General features: G+C 42.6%; 3 protein-coding genes across 3 annotated transcripts; 2 read left to right on the top strand and 1 right to left on the bottom strand.

Moving 5' to 3' along the window:
* Positions 1–1589: 1589 nt before the first annotated feature.
* LOC101769705 (probable apyrase 3) lies at positions 1590–4862 on the top strand. Its single transcript, XM_004978921.4, has 9 exons — positions 1590–1968; positions 2811–2939; positions 3025–3081; positions 3168–3260; positions 3347–3552; positions 3656–3747; positions 3852–4066; positions 4189–4378; positions 4514–4862. Exons 1-9 carry the CDS (start codon positions 1690–1692, stop codon positions 4639–4641), a joined length of 1389 nt encoding a protein of 462 aa, XP_004978978.1. The 5' UTR covers positions 1590–1689; the 3' UTR covers positions 4642–4862.
* Positions 4863–5692: 830 nt separating this feature from the next.
* Positions 5693–12160, top strand: LOC101770111 (probable apyrase 3). Its single transcript, XM_004978923.3, has 9 exons — positions 5693–9607; positions 9722–9850; positions 10270–10326; positions 10435–10527; positions 10663–10868; positions 10962–11053; positions 11173–11387; positions 11468–11657; positions 11784–12160. The coding sequence occupies exons 1-9, from the start codon at positions 9338–9340 to the stop codon at positions 11912–11914; spliced, it is 1383 nt and encodes a 460-aa protein (XP_004978980.1). The 5' UTR covers positions 5693–9337; the 3' UTR covers positions 11915–12160.
* A 585-nt stretch (positions 12161–12745) lies between these two features.
* On the bottom strand, positions 12746–18060 carry LOC101769581 (glutathione S-transferase zeta class-like). The gene is made up of 9 exons (XM_022829467.1): positions 17889–18060; positions 17712–17780; positions 14523–14608; positions 14377–14448; positions 14075–14128; positions 13889–13964; positions 13622–13683; positions 13246–13310; positions 12746–12842 (listed from the first exon to the last, which is right to left on the bottom strand). Exons 1-9 carry the CDS (start codon positions 18058–18060, stop codon positions 12746–12748), a joined length of 753 nt encoding a protein of 250 aa, XP_022685202.1.
* Between the last annotated feature and the right edge of the window lie 418 nt (positions 18061–18478).

The raw sequence follows: 18478 nt of genomic DNA on the forward strand, positions 1-18478 counted from the left end.
ATTAATTGTATATTACTGAAATCTTCACATGTGGTATGGGTAGTATACATAAATAGTATGGGTAGTATAAGGGTACCATGCATGCTAAAAGAACACAAATGGCATTGGCATCACTATAATTTTATTTTTAACACTAGCATAAAGTTTAAAAGACCATTCCATTTGAAATATCACTTTTTACAATGTAATAACTACTAAATTATCCATAATAACGAACAGTTAGATCTTATACATACTATATACTACTAAATTGTAGTATTGTGTACGTAAAAGAGCTCATCTATGAGAACAAATAATTTCGAATAGAGAAGTACATATTATAAAACTATTTTCATGATGAACCAAATAATGAGCAATAATATTACTAGAAAAAAGGTCCTGTAGATACGCTGTAGATATGCTGTATTTATAATGTAGGCATGCTTTATTTCATCTCTGCTTGTCTCCCCACAGACGGTATTAGGATATGTAGCGGGTACGGGTTATGAAGCGTGTCTATGAGATATAAGAGACTTTCATAGACACACTTACATATAGAGATGCTCTTATAGGTACGTTTAAAATTTCATATCTATCTACTAGCATGGAAATATTGGATAATGAGCTCTCTATGTTTTCTTTTTTTTTTCCCCAAAGAAGCCCTCTATTGTGATAAGAAACACAGCTATGCTTTAATTTTATAGTAGCATATAAATGGCACTACAGGACGCTTTGGAACTTTACAAAACCCGCATGGCACGGAACTCAAGTATGTAACACTAGTAAATTATCCACAACGTGCATATTGCACAACATAAAAAACCTTAATCCAAGGAAATTTCCATTGAAAGATATTGTTTGTTCACATCGTTATAAGCAATGTTACTGATGACAACACGTCTGCAGAAAAGGGAAACAAATTTCGTTCAACGTACCCTTCATATACAATATAAGATGTACAACAATTGCTGAGTGTGATTAGCAATTGTCCGACTGGGAGATGATTCTTGTTCCGAAATAGTTTGTGGCTGATTCACACTTACTCTTGGCGATAGTTTTTCACCTTGCAGTGATATATATGATACTGTTGATTAAAGTTAAAAGGTTTCATCAATGATAAAGATATTAAATGGATTTGTTTCAAGATCGGAGGTGGAAGTCACGTTTTATTCCCTCTGTCCCAAATGTGGCATAAGAACCTAGAGGTTGTCCTCTTTGTCCCACTGTTTTTAGATTCGACACTCCGCGACCACTCCATCCTTTGCTTGGCAGTGGGCGGTGCTGCTGTTGTTTCCTTTTCTTTTTCCTCCTTTTTTTGTCCCATACACACTTTAACAGACATATTTCAGCACCTTTATCCGTCAAGACAACTAGTAACTGTTTATCAGCGCTACCAACTTGTGTACTTATTCTTGACTTATTTAAGCGGTTTGTTAGCTAGAAGATGCATCTTTATTTGTTTCACTGTCTTGGCGTCTTGTCAGAATACATGTGAAGGCTACTAGTAACCGACTTAGGAGCGTTTACACGTTCAGGGGCTTGGACTGCACTCTAACAGTCTTAGCACGTTAAGCACACCTGAGGTGCTCAGCTCATGGGAAGAACTTTTCGTTTTGAGCTCTTTAAAAAGACACCCTTTCCTGTCGAGTAGAGCACAGAGCACGAGGTATAGCAAGTGAGACTCTCCGCATCCAGAGCACAGGGCTAGCCATGGCTCGTGTCGTCGGCATGGCGGCCGTGCTGATTCTCGTAGTGCAGCTGGCCTCCTCGTACCCCATCCTGGTCCATGCCGCCGATGCCGCCGGCGTTCTTGGTCGGAAGGCCGGCGTCATCGACGGCAAAGCTGCCACGGAGAACACGCCGGCTGGGATGGGGAGGTACGCCGTCATCTTCGACGCCGGCAGCACGGGGAGCCGGGTGTACGTCTTCAGGTTCGACAGGCAGATGGACCTTGCCCGTATCGGCGACGATATCGAGTTCTTCGCCAAGGTATGATGATCGCATTTACTAGTTCTTAGTCCTAAAGGCTGCTAGATTATGCGAAAATGGTGTTGTTTGAAATCTGATGTAGCAGTTAAAACTAATTACAAGTGATTGTATTATACAATTGCAAAAGTGTTCCCGCAAAAAGAAAAAATAAAGGAAAAGAGCAAAACACCACGCCAGAAACAATTTGTACTAGCACAGGCAAATTAGTGTGCTGGCGGGCGTGATTGGCACCCGCCAGCACAAAGCTTCCTCGGACTGGCGGGGGCACCCACCAGCACAGTGGCTACTGTGTTGGCAGGCGACGCAAGCACCCGCCAGCACAGATCGCCCCATCTGTGTTGGCGGTAGGCTTATGTGACCTGCTAGCACAAAGGCCACTGTGCTGACGGTCGACCTAAGCCCACCCCCAACACAGATGGGGTGATCTGTGCTTGCGGTTAGCTTATGTCGCCTGCCAGCACAAAGTCCACCATAAATGCTCTTGTTCATCTTTTTCCTTAGGCAACCTTCCATTTGGAATTTGCCCGAGAGGAGCTTGGGAAAAGCTCCAAACACCAAATTTAAGGGGAAAAGTTTTGCTCTTGATTTTCTTGGAGGAGGTGGCTATATAAGGTGAGTTTGTGCCATTTCAACCTTCTTTTTGAACTTCTATCCATCATATCTAGCTTTATTAGCTTGTCATCTATATCTAGATCTAGAACTAGGGGGGAGAGAGAGGAGGGAAGAGAGAGAAAAAAACTAGAAATGGACTAGATTTGTTAGCTTTTTAACAACAAGATTTGTTGTTATAAGATGTTTGTAGAACATTTTGATTGTCCATAATTAATGATTTGTTGGTGCAGGTGAAGCCCGGGCTGAGCTCGTATGCTGGACAACCCAAGGAGGCTGCAAACTCCATACTACCTCTTCTTGATAAGGCCAAGAGCGTTGTCCCTTCACGGCTTACAAAAACAACACCTCTTAAGCTAGGAGTATGTCAACAATTTTGCTATTATACAAGAACTTCACTTCCAAATAATTGTGATTAATTTGGCCTCTTACTAACCAAACTTGCAGGCGACTGCAGGATTGCGCCTTATCGGAAATCAAAAGGCAGAGCAAATTCTTGATGCGGTAAACATAATAATGTTTATGATCCAATGATATTGATTTGGACTGAAAATGCATTTCCTGATTATAACTTTTAGTCGTTAATGCAGGTCAGAGATCTTGTCCACAAAAAGAGCAAATTCCAGTACAAGGCCAACTGGATCAATGTTCTTGAGGGAACTCAAGAAGGATCCTACCTCTGGGTACGATCTAGCAGTAACACAAGAACAAAATAAAATCGGTCTATGCTCGTATCGATTAACCTTCGTGTGCATTCTATGAGATGTAGGTTGCATTGAATTATTTGTTGGATAAATTGGGAGGGGACTACTCCCAGACGGTAGGCGTGATCGACATGGGTGGTGGATCTGTGCAAATGGCGTATGCTATCTCCGCAACTGCTGCTGCGAGAGCCCCTGCGGCGGCCAATGGAGAGGATCCCTATATTACAAAAGAGTACTTCAAAGGAAAGGATTACAATGTCTATGTTCACAGGTCTGAATCTATCGTCCTAACTGGGGAGCCAAAAAAGCTAAGTGTAGCATTACTCTTCCTAATTTGTAACAGTGATCAGCCAAAACCTTGTCCATGCATGCAGTTACTTGCGCTATGGTGCTTTTGCAGCACGAGCAGAGATCCTGAAGTCAAAGAATGGGCCATTCAGCTCCTGCATGCTGCGTGGATTCAGTGGTACGTATTTGGACGAAAATACCCAAGGATCATACTTGCTTGTTTTTTAGAGAATATTGTTAGGATTGTCAGGCTCTATAAGGTCCATAAAATGTTTTTTTAAGGTAATTACACCTATCATGGGAAGGAATATGATGCGACTGCTAGACCAGAAGGAGCAGTATATGAGAACTGCAGGGAAGAGATAACCAAGGCACTGAAGTTGAATGCACCATGCCACACAAAAAACTGCACATTTAACGGCGTGTGGAACGGGGGAGGTGGTGCTGGCCAAAACAACATCTATGCCTCAACGGGTTTCTACTACCTTGCCTCACATGTAAATCACTGCAACTCTGATGCATCAACTTTTTCTTTTTCTTTTGATAAAGAACTGATGCCTCAATTTAATTTAGGGTCTGCAAGTTGCAGGAACTAAATCTTTAATTTTGTCTTTGAAAGGTTGGGTTCATAGACAGCAAAGCTCCGAGCGCAAAGGCTGCTCCTGCCGCGTTCATGGCTGCTGCAAAGAAGGCTTGCCAATTGGACGTCAAGAAAGCAAAAGTTGCCTACCCAAACGTTGATGACATGGATGTGCCGTACTTGTGCATGGATCTTTCTTACAAGTACACATTGCTCGTTGACGGATTCGGTAAGTCTCATTGATTTTTGACATTTACTCGAGACGCCAAGAAAGTTTTCTGCTGTTATCTCTTACTAGTGTTCCGAGCAAGCTGAACCTCGGACTTGAGACATCGTTCGTTCCATATATCTGGTTGCACTGCAGGTTTGCAGCCAATGAAGAAGATCACATTTGTTGACAAAGTGAAGCATGGAGAATACTACATTGAAGCTGCATGGCCTCTGGGCACTGCTATTGAGGCCGTGACACACAAAGAGAAACCCGGAAACTAATGATTTAATTTCCGGCTCAGTAAGGGTATTTTGCACTTAATATTGGCGCGCGCGTGATCATGATACGTATCGCTCTTTGGAGTTAGCGCTCCTATTTGAAATGTCTGGTTCTCAATAATTGTGTGTACAACTTTATGCTCTCAGCGGTGTGTAACAAATTGCGCATCAGCATGGAGTATTGTCCTAAATTTCAAATAGTAATAAATTAATTCTTACAGTCACCTCTCGGGTTAAAATTAGGACACTAGACCAGTAGCTAAACTTGCTGATAAAATTGTCAGAATAATGAACCAAGTGTTATTTGCATTGGTAAGGGAAAAAAGGAATTGGCACTTCAGCAATTACTACCAATTGTTGGTAAATCTCAATTTTTGGTTCAAGAGTCAAGATGGTGCATTCGTGCTGCAGGTGCGGAAAATTTAGGGATTTGTTTTTTCAGAACTACCAATCGAGTCACAAAATTGATCATGGAAATAATGGTATTAAATATGCATAGTGCATAGCTGTAACGGACATATTCTCTCTGTATTTCATTTGCGTAGTTTTCTTGTCTCTCAAATAAGGAGGGGATATCGGATAGAATCTTGCTACATGTGGTGCTCAAAACTAGGGTTCAAGACATGGCAAACCCACCCATGTAGTTTTTTTTGTTAGTGGGGCTGGTTTTGCACACATTCTCCCCACACCTTACAGCTCGGCTGTTTTATTTTGGGCCATATTTATTAGTCCGGCCCACGTAGCATAACAATTCAGTCGAAAACTGTGTTTGGTTGGGTTACCCTGATTATTTCTTTTTTAAGATGTCTTCACATTATATTTCTTTCATGATATTATTTTATGTGTTCCATGGTATATTTAAACCATTGTTATATTTTTTATTGTTCCAATATTATTAATAAGATATTTCAAAGTGTACATTTAATTGTTTTCATAGTATACATGAGATGTTCTGGGGTGTATTTTGGATTGTTCCCATAATATTCAAGAGATGTTCAAGGATTATTAGTATGAGATGTTCGTTGTTATACTTTAGATTGTTCCTATAGTATTTAGGTGATATTCTATGATGCATTTTGTTATTGTTCTCATATTATTTACGAGATGTTCCATCGCATATATATTGTTTTTTCATAATATTTATGAGATGTTTAATAGTGGGTGCATTTTTATAATTTTTATGCTATTCGTAAGATTTTACATGGTGCATTTATTATTATTTTTATAGTATTTACGAGATGTTTCACGGTGTACTTTTTAATGTTTACATATTATGCATTAGATGTTATACGGTTTATTTTGGATTGTTGCAATGATCAAAATTTATTTTTTTAACATAATAATTAATTGATATCTTTATAAATTAAAATATTCCATGGTATATATATATTTTTTTATAACCTTTGTTACAATGCTTTTAAAGTACCAGTGGTACTTGCAGGTACTTTCCTTTCTTATCTTTTTTTTAAAAAAATTAAATAGATTACACATAATTAAAAGGGTATCATAGCAATTTCTTACTATTTTTTTACTAGGTCCCACCAAATTTGTACTTCTTGGTACTTCACAGCACTTGTCGGTGTTTAGACCCGGCAACCTACCGAGGGGTGCCCGAGATAGTGTTTTGGTTAGTGGGGCTCGTCGAGATCAGAAACTCGAAGGTAAACGTAGACACACGATTTAGACAGGTTCGAGCTGCTAGATTGCGTAAAACCCTACGTCCTGTGTGTTGGTTGGATTAAATTGCTTTGGAGGGAGTCCCTGCCTCGCCATATATAGTTGAGGGCAGGGTTACGATCGGTTGGTTACAAGAATACTAGTCGGATATGACTAGAGGAGTTCTACTCTTATTACACGAGCACTTTCCTAATCCTCGACTAATTCCTATCTTTCCATGTAGACTACGCCGTCCTGCGTCATGGTCTCCATGTTAGATGCGTCTCGGTCTCCAACCCTATATTTAGGATTGTCCAAACATTGTGGTGGGTGCATAGATGTATGCGCAATAGTACTTCCTTTGTTTCATCCACCATTCGATTTCTCGTGACGGACGGCTCTCATTTTTTTGAGCACTCTAAAATCTCTTTATTTCATTTGTTCCACATGTTGGATCATTTTTTAGTGCATAAATTTCTTTCCATACATTTCATGTCCATTCAATACAAAACATTCCTTGCACCCTGTTTGAGTTTGAATGTAGATATTAAAGCTTGGAATTCAGAATTAGCATTGGGTACCCTCAATCTATTTGGATGTTCATGGAATTCGAATTGAAAATCCCCTTCAATACCAAAAGGTATTGGGTGTACAACCGCAGCCCCTTCCACAGTACCGAGCCCTCCCCCTCTATGTTCAGCGGCATTTGTTCACCTCATCCCCTCCGCTGTCATGCAGTTTCCTCCTCCTCTCCGTGCGCCACTCTTCTCATTCATTCCACCGCCGAGGCCCGTGCTGGACGACTCCTCCCCGCACGCCACTCTCCTCCTCCCCTCAGCCACCAAGTCGTGCGCCGGTCTCCGTCGTCGCGCCGCAGACCACAAAGTCTGTTACCTTCTCCCTGTCACGTGTCACAGGTCTTGGTTGGGCTTGATTCAGGTCTGGACCACCTATAGGTGCCTTACGGATGGTGGGCATTGATGAGGCCTATAACCTTAGGTGGTGGAGGTGAACTGCCCATCACCTTTCCATCATCGTATATCTTGAGTTTGCACATACGGAATATTAAAAAATTTACCGTATTTTACTGAAACCATCAATTATTTTTAAAGGGGTCTTTTTTTTACTTACAGTACTTACACGCTGCCATCCATCACTGATGTAAAAATTATCCTACCTGATACTCCCTCCGTTTTTACTTATAAGATGCGCACACGCATATCAAAATTCAAAATTTACAATCTTTGATCAATAATTTGACTATCAATTTTTTATTTTTATAATGTAAACTTTATACGGTTGGATTCGTAATCAAATATACTCTGTAACCATAAACAATATAATATAAGATAAAGGAATTGTCAAAATGTTATTTGGAAGATCGTGCCAAGTTCTACCATACCCACTGTTCGCCTAAATGGCCTATTTAAACGCTAAACAGAGACCTCCATCTTGTTTAGGCCCTAAACGGTGAATTAAATGGTTGGACCGTTTAAACCGTTAAAAACTGTCTAAACCATCTAAACAGAATCGAGTTAAACATGATTAAATGAGCTAAATGACCATTTAATTCATAATTTACTTAATAGGAGGATTACAACTATACCACAATCAATACTAAACTAATTAGCATCGTAAGTATATGAAGTGTTGTGGGATTTAGATTTCTTCCAAAAAAATTATTTGATAGAATACTTACATTTTACATTTGTAAATATGTAGACTTTCAAGCATATTTGACTTTTATATACATAAATATGTATATTTTAGTGTTATTATATAAAAACATTTAGGTCATTTAAACGACCTAAACGCTAAACAAAGGGTGACCGACTATTTACTGTTTAGCGTTCATGATAATATTATCGTGCCTTATAACATAGCAAGCAGTGATTCTCCGTAATGCTGAATTGAATCGCAGACCTAAAAGGAAAACAGATAGCGTTTGAAAAACATTTAAAACACGCGCGCATGAAACATCTGCACAAAGAAAATAGAACACGAGCATGGAAAGGCGGGAAAAGTCGAATTAAACAAAATCAGAGTCCGGCAGGAAAAGAAGGAGAATCTCGTCAAACAAAACAAAGGCCCATAACAAACAAAACACAGCCTGCAGCTGCAGCTGTTCAAGACGTATCGTTCCCATCACTATATATACTACCATACTATCCACCACTACAAGGTGTGGCCGTGTAGCTTTCCGACACTCTCGGTGACCTTTATTTGCCGATCAAGCTGAAAAAGCTATAGATCGTGCATCGTGTGCGTATCTCGTCCAGATTATTAGTTAATTGGATGGTTATTAATATAAGGATAGCAAAGGCTCCGAACTAGTAAATTCTAACCTTTAAATTCCCATTCACCGTGTCCACCAAACCATAGCTTCCCTTCATGGTTGACAGGATTTAACTAGGACCCTGACACTTCTACTTTGAATCAACTAGTAATCGCGTTGCTAACTGCGTTTCATGTGCCTTTAGATGATCATCAGTCAGTCCCCTCCAGGTCCAACGGAACAACCCTGAAGCACCACCGACTCGTCCACTTCCTCGGAGTACATATGTGTAACCAGCAAAATTAAAGTTTGCTTAATCTGCAAGAAAATCAAGGTACAGGCTAAACCCTAAAACATATTTTTTATGGTACATTAATAAATTATACTAAGTTATACTGATGTTCGAAAAGGACTACTAATCCGTACACCTGATCATCTATTCATCATGTTTGGTCGGTTTAAACATAATCAGTGAGGAAGATATACCTTATATACACCATGCATGTATTATTCTTCCCTGATGATATAATAGTCTAAAATTAGCATGATGTATATCATCATCTATCTCAATTGAATACACATACATGTGAAGGCAACTCACTGGCTGCATGTGAACAATAGCTGGGGAGCTTGAGAAACTCTCCCCCTTCAAATCTTTAAAAGGCAACCCTGGCATGAGGACTTGAACACGCACGCAGCACTAGCTCTAGTGTGAGTACAGGAGAAGGCACAGGTTTCTTCCTTCATTGAGCAGAGCTCTAGGTAGCAATGGCTCGCGTCTTCGGCACGGCCGTGTTGCTTCTCCTCCTGCAGCTGTCCTCGTCGTACCCCATCGTAGTCCTTGCCGATTCTCCCGTGCTTGGCCGGAAGGCCGGCGTCGCCGCCGACAAGCCAGCCGCTGAGAAGGCGCCCGCTGGGCCCGGGAGGTACGCCGTCATCTTCGACGCCGGCAGCACGGGGAGCCGGCTACACGTCTTCAGGTTCGATAGGCAGATGGACCTCCTCGGAATCGGCGATGACATCCAGGTCTTCGCCAAGGTGCTAATTCCATACTACCTCTTCTTGAGAACGCACTTGTTTCGTTCTTCTCCGAGTATTTGTACTTTGTAGCACACTTTTGATTGCACACATTGGTTGTAATGTTGGTTTCAGGTGAAGCCCGGGCTGAGCTCATATGCTGGACGGCCTCAGGATGCTGCCAACTCCATACTACCTCTCCTTGAGAAGGCCAAAAGCGTGGTCCCTTCACGGCTTATGAAAACAACCACTCTTAAGCTAGGAGTAAGAAAAACAAATTATATACGTATCATGATAAAAGCCACTTTCACAATAATATCTAATTAACTTTATTTTGAAAATGGGTCTTTATTTTTTGTTTGTACAAATTGTTTGTCAAAGTGTCATATTAAAGATCCGATTGATGCCATAAATTACACAAATATATTGAATCGCGAAGATCTGACAAAATGATCATCAATTAACACATTCCACTCCTTGATGTCGCCTAGGGTTGTTACAATCTCTCTGTTCATTTGCACCCCAGGATTTGAAAGATTTAGCATAAACCTGCTATATACTACACCCCTTATGCATGATTGCATATTTATTCTCAAAGTATTGCATGCAAAAGAGCCTAAAAAGTTAATGGGTCTGAAACTGCTTCCACTACGCGTTTAATTAGTGTTTTTCTTACCATGCAGGCAACTGCTGGTCTGAGACTTATTGGTGAAGAAAAATCAGAGGAAATCCTTGAAGCGGTAGTTTCATGATACTCTCTAGTTTTATGTTTGTCATGCAACATCCTGTCCATCATGAATGATTTTGACATGGCTAAAAAACCATTGGTTGATTGATTTTCGCTACAGGTTAGGGATCTTGTTCACACAAAAAGCAAATTTCAGTACAACCCCAACTGGATCAATGTTCTTGAGGGGTCTCAAGAAGGACATTACTTATGGGTATGCATTTCGAAGCCACACAACACCAAAAAAAATATGTTTAGATACTCATGATTAACTTTTCTTTTGTGCCTCATATAGTCATATTCTCATATAACATCGACCTTATTGTGCATGCCTTGAAATTAAATGTAGGTTGCTCTGAATTATCTGTTGGATAAATTGGGAGGAGACTACTCCCAGACGGTAGGTATCGTTGATTTGGGCGGTGGGTCGGTGCAAATGGCCTATGCTATATCTGCATATGCTGCTGCTAGCGCTCCTGCAGTACCTGATGGAGAGGATCCCTATGTTACAAAAGAGTATCTTAAAGGAAAAGATTACAGTGTCTATGTTCACAGGTTGACTATATTGGAGTATTAGCTTGGTAATTAACTAGTGTAGCCTTTGTTTGTACATAGCACTAAAACTGATCAGCCAAATCGTTCTTGCAGTTACTTGAGCTTTGGTGCTTTTGCAGCACGGGCAGAGATTTTGAAGGCAAAGAATGGGCCATTCAGTTCCTGCACGCTGCGTGGATTTAGTGGTATGCACGTTGCCGACTTACATACTGAAAACTGAAATCAATGTACTTGACAATTTTTTTCTTAATGACAACGCCGGGCATAACTAGTTATTCTTTTTTTGGGGAAAATAATTGCGAAGGTACATACAGCTACAACGGGAAGAAATACGATGCAACTGCTTCACCAAAAGGAGCAAATTATGAAAAATGCAGGGAAGAGATAACCAAGGCACTGAACCTAAACGCACCATGCAAGACAAAGAACTGCACCTTCGGCGGTGTGTGGAATGGAGGAGGTGGAGCTGGCCAAAACAACCTCTATGTCACCTCGAGCTTCCACTATCTTGCCTCGCGTGTAGGAACAACCAATGTCTCAACCTAAACTTTAACAAACACGCATGTTATGAGAGCTGAATTTCTTCGTCTCTCTTGAAGGTTGGATTCATAGACAGTGAAGCTCCCAGCGCAAAGGCCACTCCAGCCGCATTCAGAATTGCTGCAAGGAAGGCTTGCCGATTGGGTGTTAAGAAAGTAAAGGTTGCATTCCCCAAGATTGAAGACTCCAATGTGCCATACTTATGCCTGGACCTTACTTACCAGTACACACTGCTCGTTGATGGCTTCGGTGAGTAGCAACAATAATCAACATGCAAAGAAATTTTCCTGCTGTTAAGTATGGACTGTTACTGTACTAGTGTTTCTAGCCATCTGAAGTTCAAGATTCATGATATGGTTCTATGCTCTGCTGCAGGTCTGCCACCAACAAAGAAGATCACATTTGTATCCAAGGTGAAGCACGGCGAGTACTTCATTGAAGCCGCATGGCCTCTGGGAACTGCTATTGAGGCCCTGTCACCTAAAAAGCAGACTGGGAATAATTGAATGATAGTTTCTGGTTCAGCAAGGGTATATCAGTATATGTCACTTAACGGTGGCTGTGTGACCATGTTATGTGTCACGCTATGGGGTTAGCATTCATGTCCAATAATTTTTTATTCACAAATAATTCATGTACAATGGCTTGAATATGACAATCAAGCTGAAGATTTGTTCTCAAAACCTTATCGTGAAAAATTTAATAAGCTTGCATAATTGTAAACTTGTAATACACCTTATCTTTGAAATTTATTCATTCTCTACGTATCATCCATTTTTTCCTTCTTGTCTATCAGACATAAATAGACAGCCAAATCAACTAACAATTTAAATAAAGTGTTAGAAAATTAGCCTTCACGGTGACAAGCCGCCTGCTAATCTCCACTAGCGGAAGGCATCGATTGAATCTACCGAGACGAACTTGCACGATCACAGACGACAATGGAGACACTATCTTTGTTGATGAGGTTCAGCTGAAACCTACATCCCTGGGCATGACTACGGCGCTCCTCCCCAATACCATGACACCGGTAGCTTTGGGGTCTCGGCATCATGCCGCCTCCCTCTTACAAGCCTGCCGCTATGTCGTCATGGTTACAACAGCAGCCCTCCTCTCATATTTATGAGGAAGCTCGGGTTACAGAGTATGACACGGACTCTATCCTATACTGCTAAATACAACTAGCAGTACAACTTCAAGTCCCGTCGTAACCGGACTTGGACAAATATTCGACACAATATCTAACAAAAAGATAGCTATAGACACTATTTCTGCTATTTAGATCCATGACACATAGGGCTGGAACAGATGGTTCCAAATAGGTTTTGCATATGTGCTCAGGAGAAAGGCGCATCTGGTTGCTTCTCTGGCAATGCAGCTAGGAATGCAGGATGTTCCATATAAGCTTCATGGAGCCTTTCCAGGACAGGGTAAATTGACTGCAAAGCAAAACAAAAAAAAAATTTAGGGCCAGCCGATGAATATGATGGTTTATGAAGTTCATCAATCCCCTACTTTTTTGTAGGTAAATTGCAACTGAAAGCTGTTCGATGAACATATTCTAATTTATGATTAAACTGCAGGTTACAACCAAATATCAAGCATACACATGAGAAATTGTGTATGCTTTTTGATAAAATGAAATTTTGTACGTTTGGTTTAAGAAAAGAGAATAGATGAGGGTTGTGCCATTGAACCACCAACATTCTACTTCAACGCTGGGCTAGACGGCTTGCTGCAACTGCAAGCACTAAGCTTGCAATTATTTTCTATTCCCTGTTGAGATTGTAAATAAGAAAATAAAGCTGTAATTCGCAAGGTCAGTGACTCAGTGGTACTTAACATATCAATTCCGAAGCGCTTAATACCACCATATATCTGGGGTTGGAGAAATAAATCTGCCTGTACAGAATCAGGTAAAACAGAGGGAACTATTATCACAAGTATTCTAAGCTAAAATTTCTAGTATTAACTTTTTCGATGGCGCATTTTTTGTTTGTTGAATGGGGAATCATTGTAGGAATTTCAGCAGTGTGAAAGTGTAAAACTTTGATATGGTAGTTTGGACTTTGGAGCTGCTCATCTGCTCAGCTAGATCTTTTTGTTGGAGAATATCAGCTTGTCGGGTTTTGAACATCAATCCATGTTTCACTATCAATACATTTATGCCTCAAACAAAAATACACAAATAAATAGGAAAATGAGGTGCAAACCAGCTGGATTTCACTTCCTGTGGCATATGTAGTGTTGCATCCTTTCAGCAGCTTCTCAAGAGCTGAAAATACATTGGTTAGAAATTTAAAAGCTAGCGAAATAGGATTTATGATATCACAATTTATAAAAGGAAATCCTTTTTAGCAGAAATTGTTTATTTTGATTCATGAGAAAGAAACCCCATGCGATTTGCCCTATCCGTGCAGTTACAGTTATTTTCCATCCAATCTCACAGAATCAGTCAAATTGATGAGAGAGTATTGAACCTTTGAAGCCCCTGTTGATCTGATGCTTGGTCCATTTAATCGCCTCGTTTGAGTCCAACTTCTCCTCTATGAAATTCTGCAACCAAGGTGCAGAAGAAAACTTCTCATGCTCTGAGGAAGAAAGGAACAATAAAACACACGTCTATGACAAATAGAAAGAGCTGTAGTTTCTGCAAATGAACTCACAAGGACAGGATAGTTTTGGAGCGGTTGAATGCTTGAACCGACGATGCTTGCAATCTGCAACTCAAAAATCATAAGTCCAAGGCCATTTTTAATTCGGATGAGCAGTGCAGGCATTGGTATATAAAGTGCATGATTTTTTTTTCACAGCAGCGGTGTTAAGTGTGTCTTCAGTTTTCATACTATTTGTTTGTAGAAACTATGGCATGATCAAATGTTTTGTCTTTATAAACTCAATTGTGTTATTTCAGTGAAACAGAGTACCCTGATGAAATGGTTGTTTTGGCTCGAAACAGAGAACGAACCTGGATATTCAGTGCCCTCTTCTGGGGTTCTTGTGGTAGCAGAGGATGCTGGGGGTACATGACCTCAAGGTACTAGTACACAGTACACACCAAAAGGAACAGAGACCAGAGACTTCATCGCTATGGCAACTCAAAAAAACTCTTACAACCGAGGTCGCAAAGGAATCTGCGATGACCGTTTCACCGTCCACCAATGCCGGAACATACTTGATTGGGTTCAACCTCTCAAATTCTTTGGTTAAAGACTAAAAAAAGACAGTTTCACAAGATTTCTGCACCTGGATTCTCTCAAGAAGGAAACACTGGTAGCCATGTCAATGCTTGTCGGATTTAGTGACCGGCAGTCCACCAAGGAGTTACCCAGATGGTAGATTTGTAAGTAGGGGAGATAGCAAGATAAAAACTCGAATGGCAACACAGGGACGCAAGGTTTAAACAGATTTGGCGGAGAATGATACCCTACATCCTGTGTTCTGATGGATTGTATTGTTGATCGCAGGTGCGAAGAGTTAACATGAGGTGGGATGAGTCGAGATGAGCTGCGTTACCCTCGGGGGTGCCCCTGGCTGCCTTATATAGGCTGATGACCTAGGGTTACAATCGGATAGCATCTAATCCTAGTCGATTGTTACATAGAAAGCAATCTGAGTCAGACTACAACAAGTATACCGCAATATCCGGGTAGAACCAATTCGCCCGGCCTCTGGACTTGTGCTCCACGTATCTTCATGCATTGGCCCGCACAGCATGGTCAGGCGGGTCCACCCGTTAGGGCTGACCAGTATCCTTGTCGGTGGGGACCCGTGGGTACCATTATCCCTCAAGTCCCCGAGCAATGTGGAGCCGAACAGGAGCCTGACGGATGCGTAACGAAACTTGTAATGTACTTAGCTGAAGTTGCGTTGTCTTCATAGCGATGGAGAGGCTGCGCAGTGTTCAAAAAAAAAGAAAAATTGAAGCTTCCACATGCGCGTATGACCAAAGGCACATGGTTATGCGACTGCCGAGCTCCGAGATGTCTAGCATCCTGTAGATTGAAAGGAAGCACATGGAGGGTATAGCAAGACGCACTCCATATGGAGTACCCCCGAACATTGAAGCGATTAAAGTAATTGGTCCAATGGTTAAGAATCTGATGTATTATTTCCGTTGTAAAAGGATACAAATATAGCTCTTAGCCCCCGAGCGCGGGGACTGGCAGAGCCATAGAGGCACGCCGACCTGAAATAGGCGTCCAGTCCCCGAGCGAGAGGACTGGCGGAGCTGCGGAGGAATGCCAAGTCGTCTTGGTACCCAGCCCCCGAGCCTAGGAGCCGGCCGAGCCACAAAAGCGTGCCTCGTCACCTTCCGCCCCGAGCACCCGAGCCTGGGAGGTCAGACGAGCAGCTGGAGGCACACCGAGTGGTTTTTAGCTGTAAAAGGACAATACAAATATTATGTAGCATAATATAGAATATTGAATAACTTGGAAGTTTAATCAGCATAAAAGTAAATCCTTGCGCGTCCTACCCTTATGGGTATGTATTTTCTAAGGTAGTTAGTTTGTTACGTTTAAACACCTAGCCTTTCTTAGCCAGCAGTCTGCTAAGAGCATATCTCGAGCTTGTAGACGAGGCATCACAAGATGAGTCAAGATTTCATGGATTAAAGTGTGTGCTACCAAGTACTTTAGCAATTGTTAAGAGAGACGGACAAGCCGCAAAGCAGTTGGAACTGTACGGAAAAGTAAAGAGCGTGCGCTGGGCACTCATAGGGCGCAACCCCCGACTGCTCGTGTAGTAGACGGACCAAACTGTATAAGCAGTTAGAGGTGTGACCAGGGTGGTCGGACAAAGTCACGGAGACATAGGAGAATTGAGTCGTGTGGAGATATACGGAAGCCGTAAAATATTTAAATGAATATATGACTTAGCTCGGTTTGTGGCTGAGTCGAAGAATGCGCAAAGTCGGCTGAAAGCCTTGATGAAGGAGACCACCGTGGAGTGCACCAAGAATGTCATGGCGCTTCTGAAGACGCAGTTCCCCGACTGGCTGTGGAGCTTGTTGGAACGAGCGTTGCCGAGGACTTTGATGCTGGTAACCTCCCGGAGTTGGTCGAGCAATATCAACAAGCCGCAGAGGACGTAGTTAAGGAACTGGACTTGTAATGAAAAAACTTTAAAATGTATCAATCTGCGCCGTAGGGTAAGAAAACTTGTTGATTAACTCATGTAAAGGCAAAACTCCTTCCCTCCCTTGGTATGTTTGACAGAACACCGTGTGGTTAGGCCAGTAGTCGCACAACATTAAGAGGAGTAGGAGAAAAGTTGGGACCCGGAGATCAGCGCGTAGCGAGGGAAGCCTCCTAGCGTAAAAGCGAAGGTGTGGTCTGTCGAACAAGTCGGACAGCCTCCAAGAGTGATTAAGAGCTCGGATAAGAAAGCGAAAAGGTATACACAAAGAACCTCTGAGGTTTTTATTTATTCAATATAAAAATGTAAAGAGAGTACGTAGCTTTTAGTTCCTAAGGGTAGAAGCGCCGTAGGTATTGGATGTTTGCCATAGTCTGGAAACTGGGTGGGTCGTCAGATTGGATCTGGAAAGACTGCACGAGCTTTTTGGAAAACACGACAGCCGAGTTCTTGATGCCAAAAGGGGCGTGGGGAGAGCCCTTCACCGACCTTCCAGGGCGTAGTGCCACTTCGGAGAGGTTGATGCACTTAGCAATGGTGTTGCTGATGCGATCTAACCGCGTGATTAGATCGGTGGGTCTGGGTGGGCGGGTTGCCGCGAGGATGCATGGATCCTCTCTAAGAGAGAGATCGTCGACCTGCTGGGCAAGCGGCATGATGATCCTCGGGTAAAGACCTTGCTCCATCAATGTAGGTCCGACAGATGCCGAGCTGGTGGCGAACACCGAGTCGGTGATGGAGGCGGCGGAGTCGGAGTCCACCAGTATGCTCCCAAAGCGAAGCGGGATCGGATTGGCAAGGAAGTCCTTCATGCTCTCTAGAAAAATGATGCTAGAGTGGAATGCCATCAAGCTCACTGAGGAGGATCTCACGATCACCCCTACTTGGCGCGTCAACTGTCAGATTTAGTGACCGGTAGACCACTAGAGGGTTACCCAGGTGGTAGATTTGTAGGCGGGGGATTAGGTCAACAAATATCCTGCAATATCCGGCAGTATCAGTTCGTCCAGCCTCCGGACTTGTGCTCCATGTATCTTCATGCCTTGGCCCACACGGCGTGGTCGTGCAGGCGCACCTGTCAGGGCCGATCAGTATCCTAGTCGGTGGGGACCCGTGGGTACCCTTATCCCTTGATTCTAAACTCATATACGTATATGGAAGTACCTAGGTCTGACTGCTCGCTTGCGAGGAGATTCACCAGCCTGTACTCGTATTCCAGTCCCAGTGCGCCGCCTGGCCAGTCCGATAGATTGTTTCAGAATGTTCAGGTTCAGCTAACACTTCTGAAGCAGTTGCTCATGACTCATGAGGCTTTCTGATAGAGTCATGCGGAGTACCTACCTTTAAGGTTGAGGGCGATGCGGACGCGTTGCGAGCACGAGCTTTGCCAGAAGGAGTAGAGCTTCAGCTTTGCCGGTGGCTCCGGCACGGCACCCACTCCGGCGATCACCTGATTGGAATCGAATCGACGAATCAAAGATTTAGAGAAGAGGCTGCCATGATCAACAGCCATAGAGGTGCTACGGGTGATCAGCTGCCAGCAACACTACTGGAAAATGCAAGTTTAGTCCTGGTTGGATAGGGTCATAGGTCTCGAAAATCCAACCGGGATTAAATTTTCAAGACAAAAGGGGGTCCTTTAGTGTCGGGTCGTTCACCCGGGACTAGAGACCCCTTTTAGTCTCGGTTGGTACTACCAACTAGGACTAAAAAGTCTCAAAAAATAAAAAAAAATGCTAGCCCCACGCCTGCGCTAGTCCCGCACCGGCTGCAAACACCCGCGCTCGCGCCATGTCGCGCCAGCACGTCCTGGAGAGGAGTCAAGCATTAGTGAGGACTCAAGCATACCTGGAGCTCCAGACTCCTACCCTGCACCTCGCACCGCTGCCGCTCCTCACTGCTAGTAAGGGACGAGTAGAGGGGGAAGGGGA

The sequence above is a fragment of the Setaria italica genome, chromosome VIII (assembly GCF_000263155.2).
Source record: "Setaria italica strain Yugu1 chromosome VIII, Setaria_italica_v2.0, whole genome shotgun sequence".
Taxonomy (NCBI): domain Eukaryota; kingdom Viridiplantae; phylum Streptophyta; class Magnoliopsida; order Poales; family Poaceae; genus Setaria; species Setaria italica.

Coding starts and splice junctions, on each gene's coding strand:
- LOC101769705 (XM_004978921.4), top strand. CDS start 1,690: ATGGCTCGTGTCGTCGGCATGGCGGCCGTGCTGATTCTCGTAGTGCAG. Junction 1,969..2,810: donor ATATCGAGTTCTTCGCCAAG/GTATGATGATCG, acceptor TTGTTGGTGCAG/GTGAAGCCCGGGCTGAGCTC. Junction 3,261..3,346: donor AAGAAGGATCCTACCTCTGG/GTACGATCTAGC, acceptor TATGAGATGTAG/GTTGCATTGAATTATTTGTT.
- LOC101770111 (XM_004978923.3), top strand. CDS start 9,338: ATGGCTCGCGTCTTCGGCACGGCCGTGTTGCTTCTCCTCCTGCAGCTG. Junction 11,054..11,172: donor CACGCTGCGTGGATTTAGTG/GTATGCACGTTG, acceptor ATAATTGCGAAG/GTACATACAGCTACAACGGG. Junction 11,658..11,783: donor ACTGCTCGTTGATGGCTTCG/GTGAGTAGCAAC, acceptor GCTCTGCTGCAG/GTCTGCCACCAACAAAGAAG.
- LOC101769581 (XM_022829467.1), bottom strand. CDS start 18,060: ATGGCTGTTGATCATGGCAGCCTCTTCTCTAAATCTTTGATTCGTCGA. Junction 14,449..14,522: donor ATTCCTTTGCGACCTCGGTT/GTAAGAGTTTTT, acceptor ACTGTGTACTAG/TACCTTGAGGTCATGTACCC. Junction 13,965..14,074: donor TCCAAAACTATCCTGTCCTT/GTGAGTTCATTT, acceptor CCTTGGTTGCAG/AATTTCATAGAGGAGAAGTT.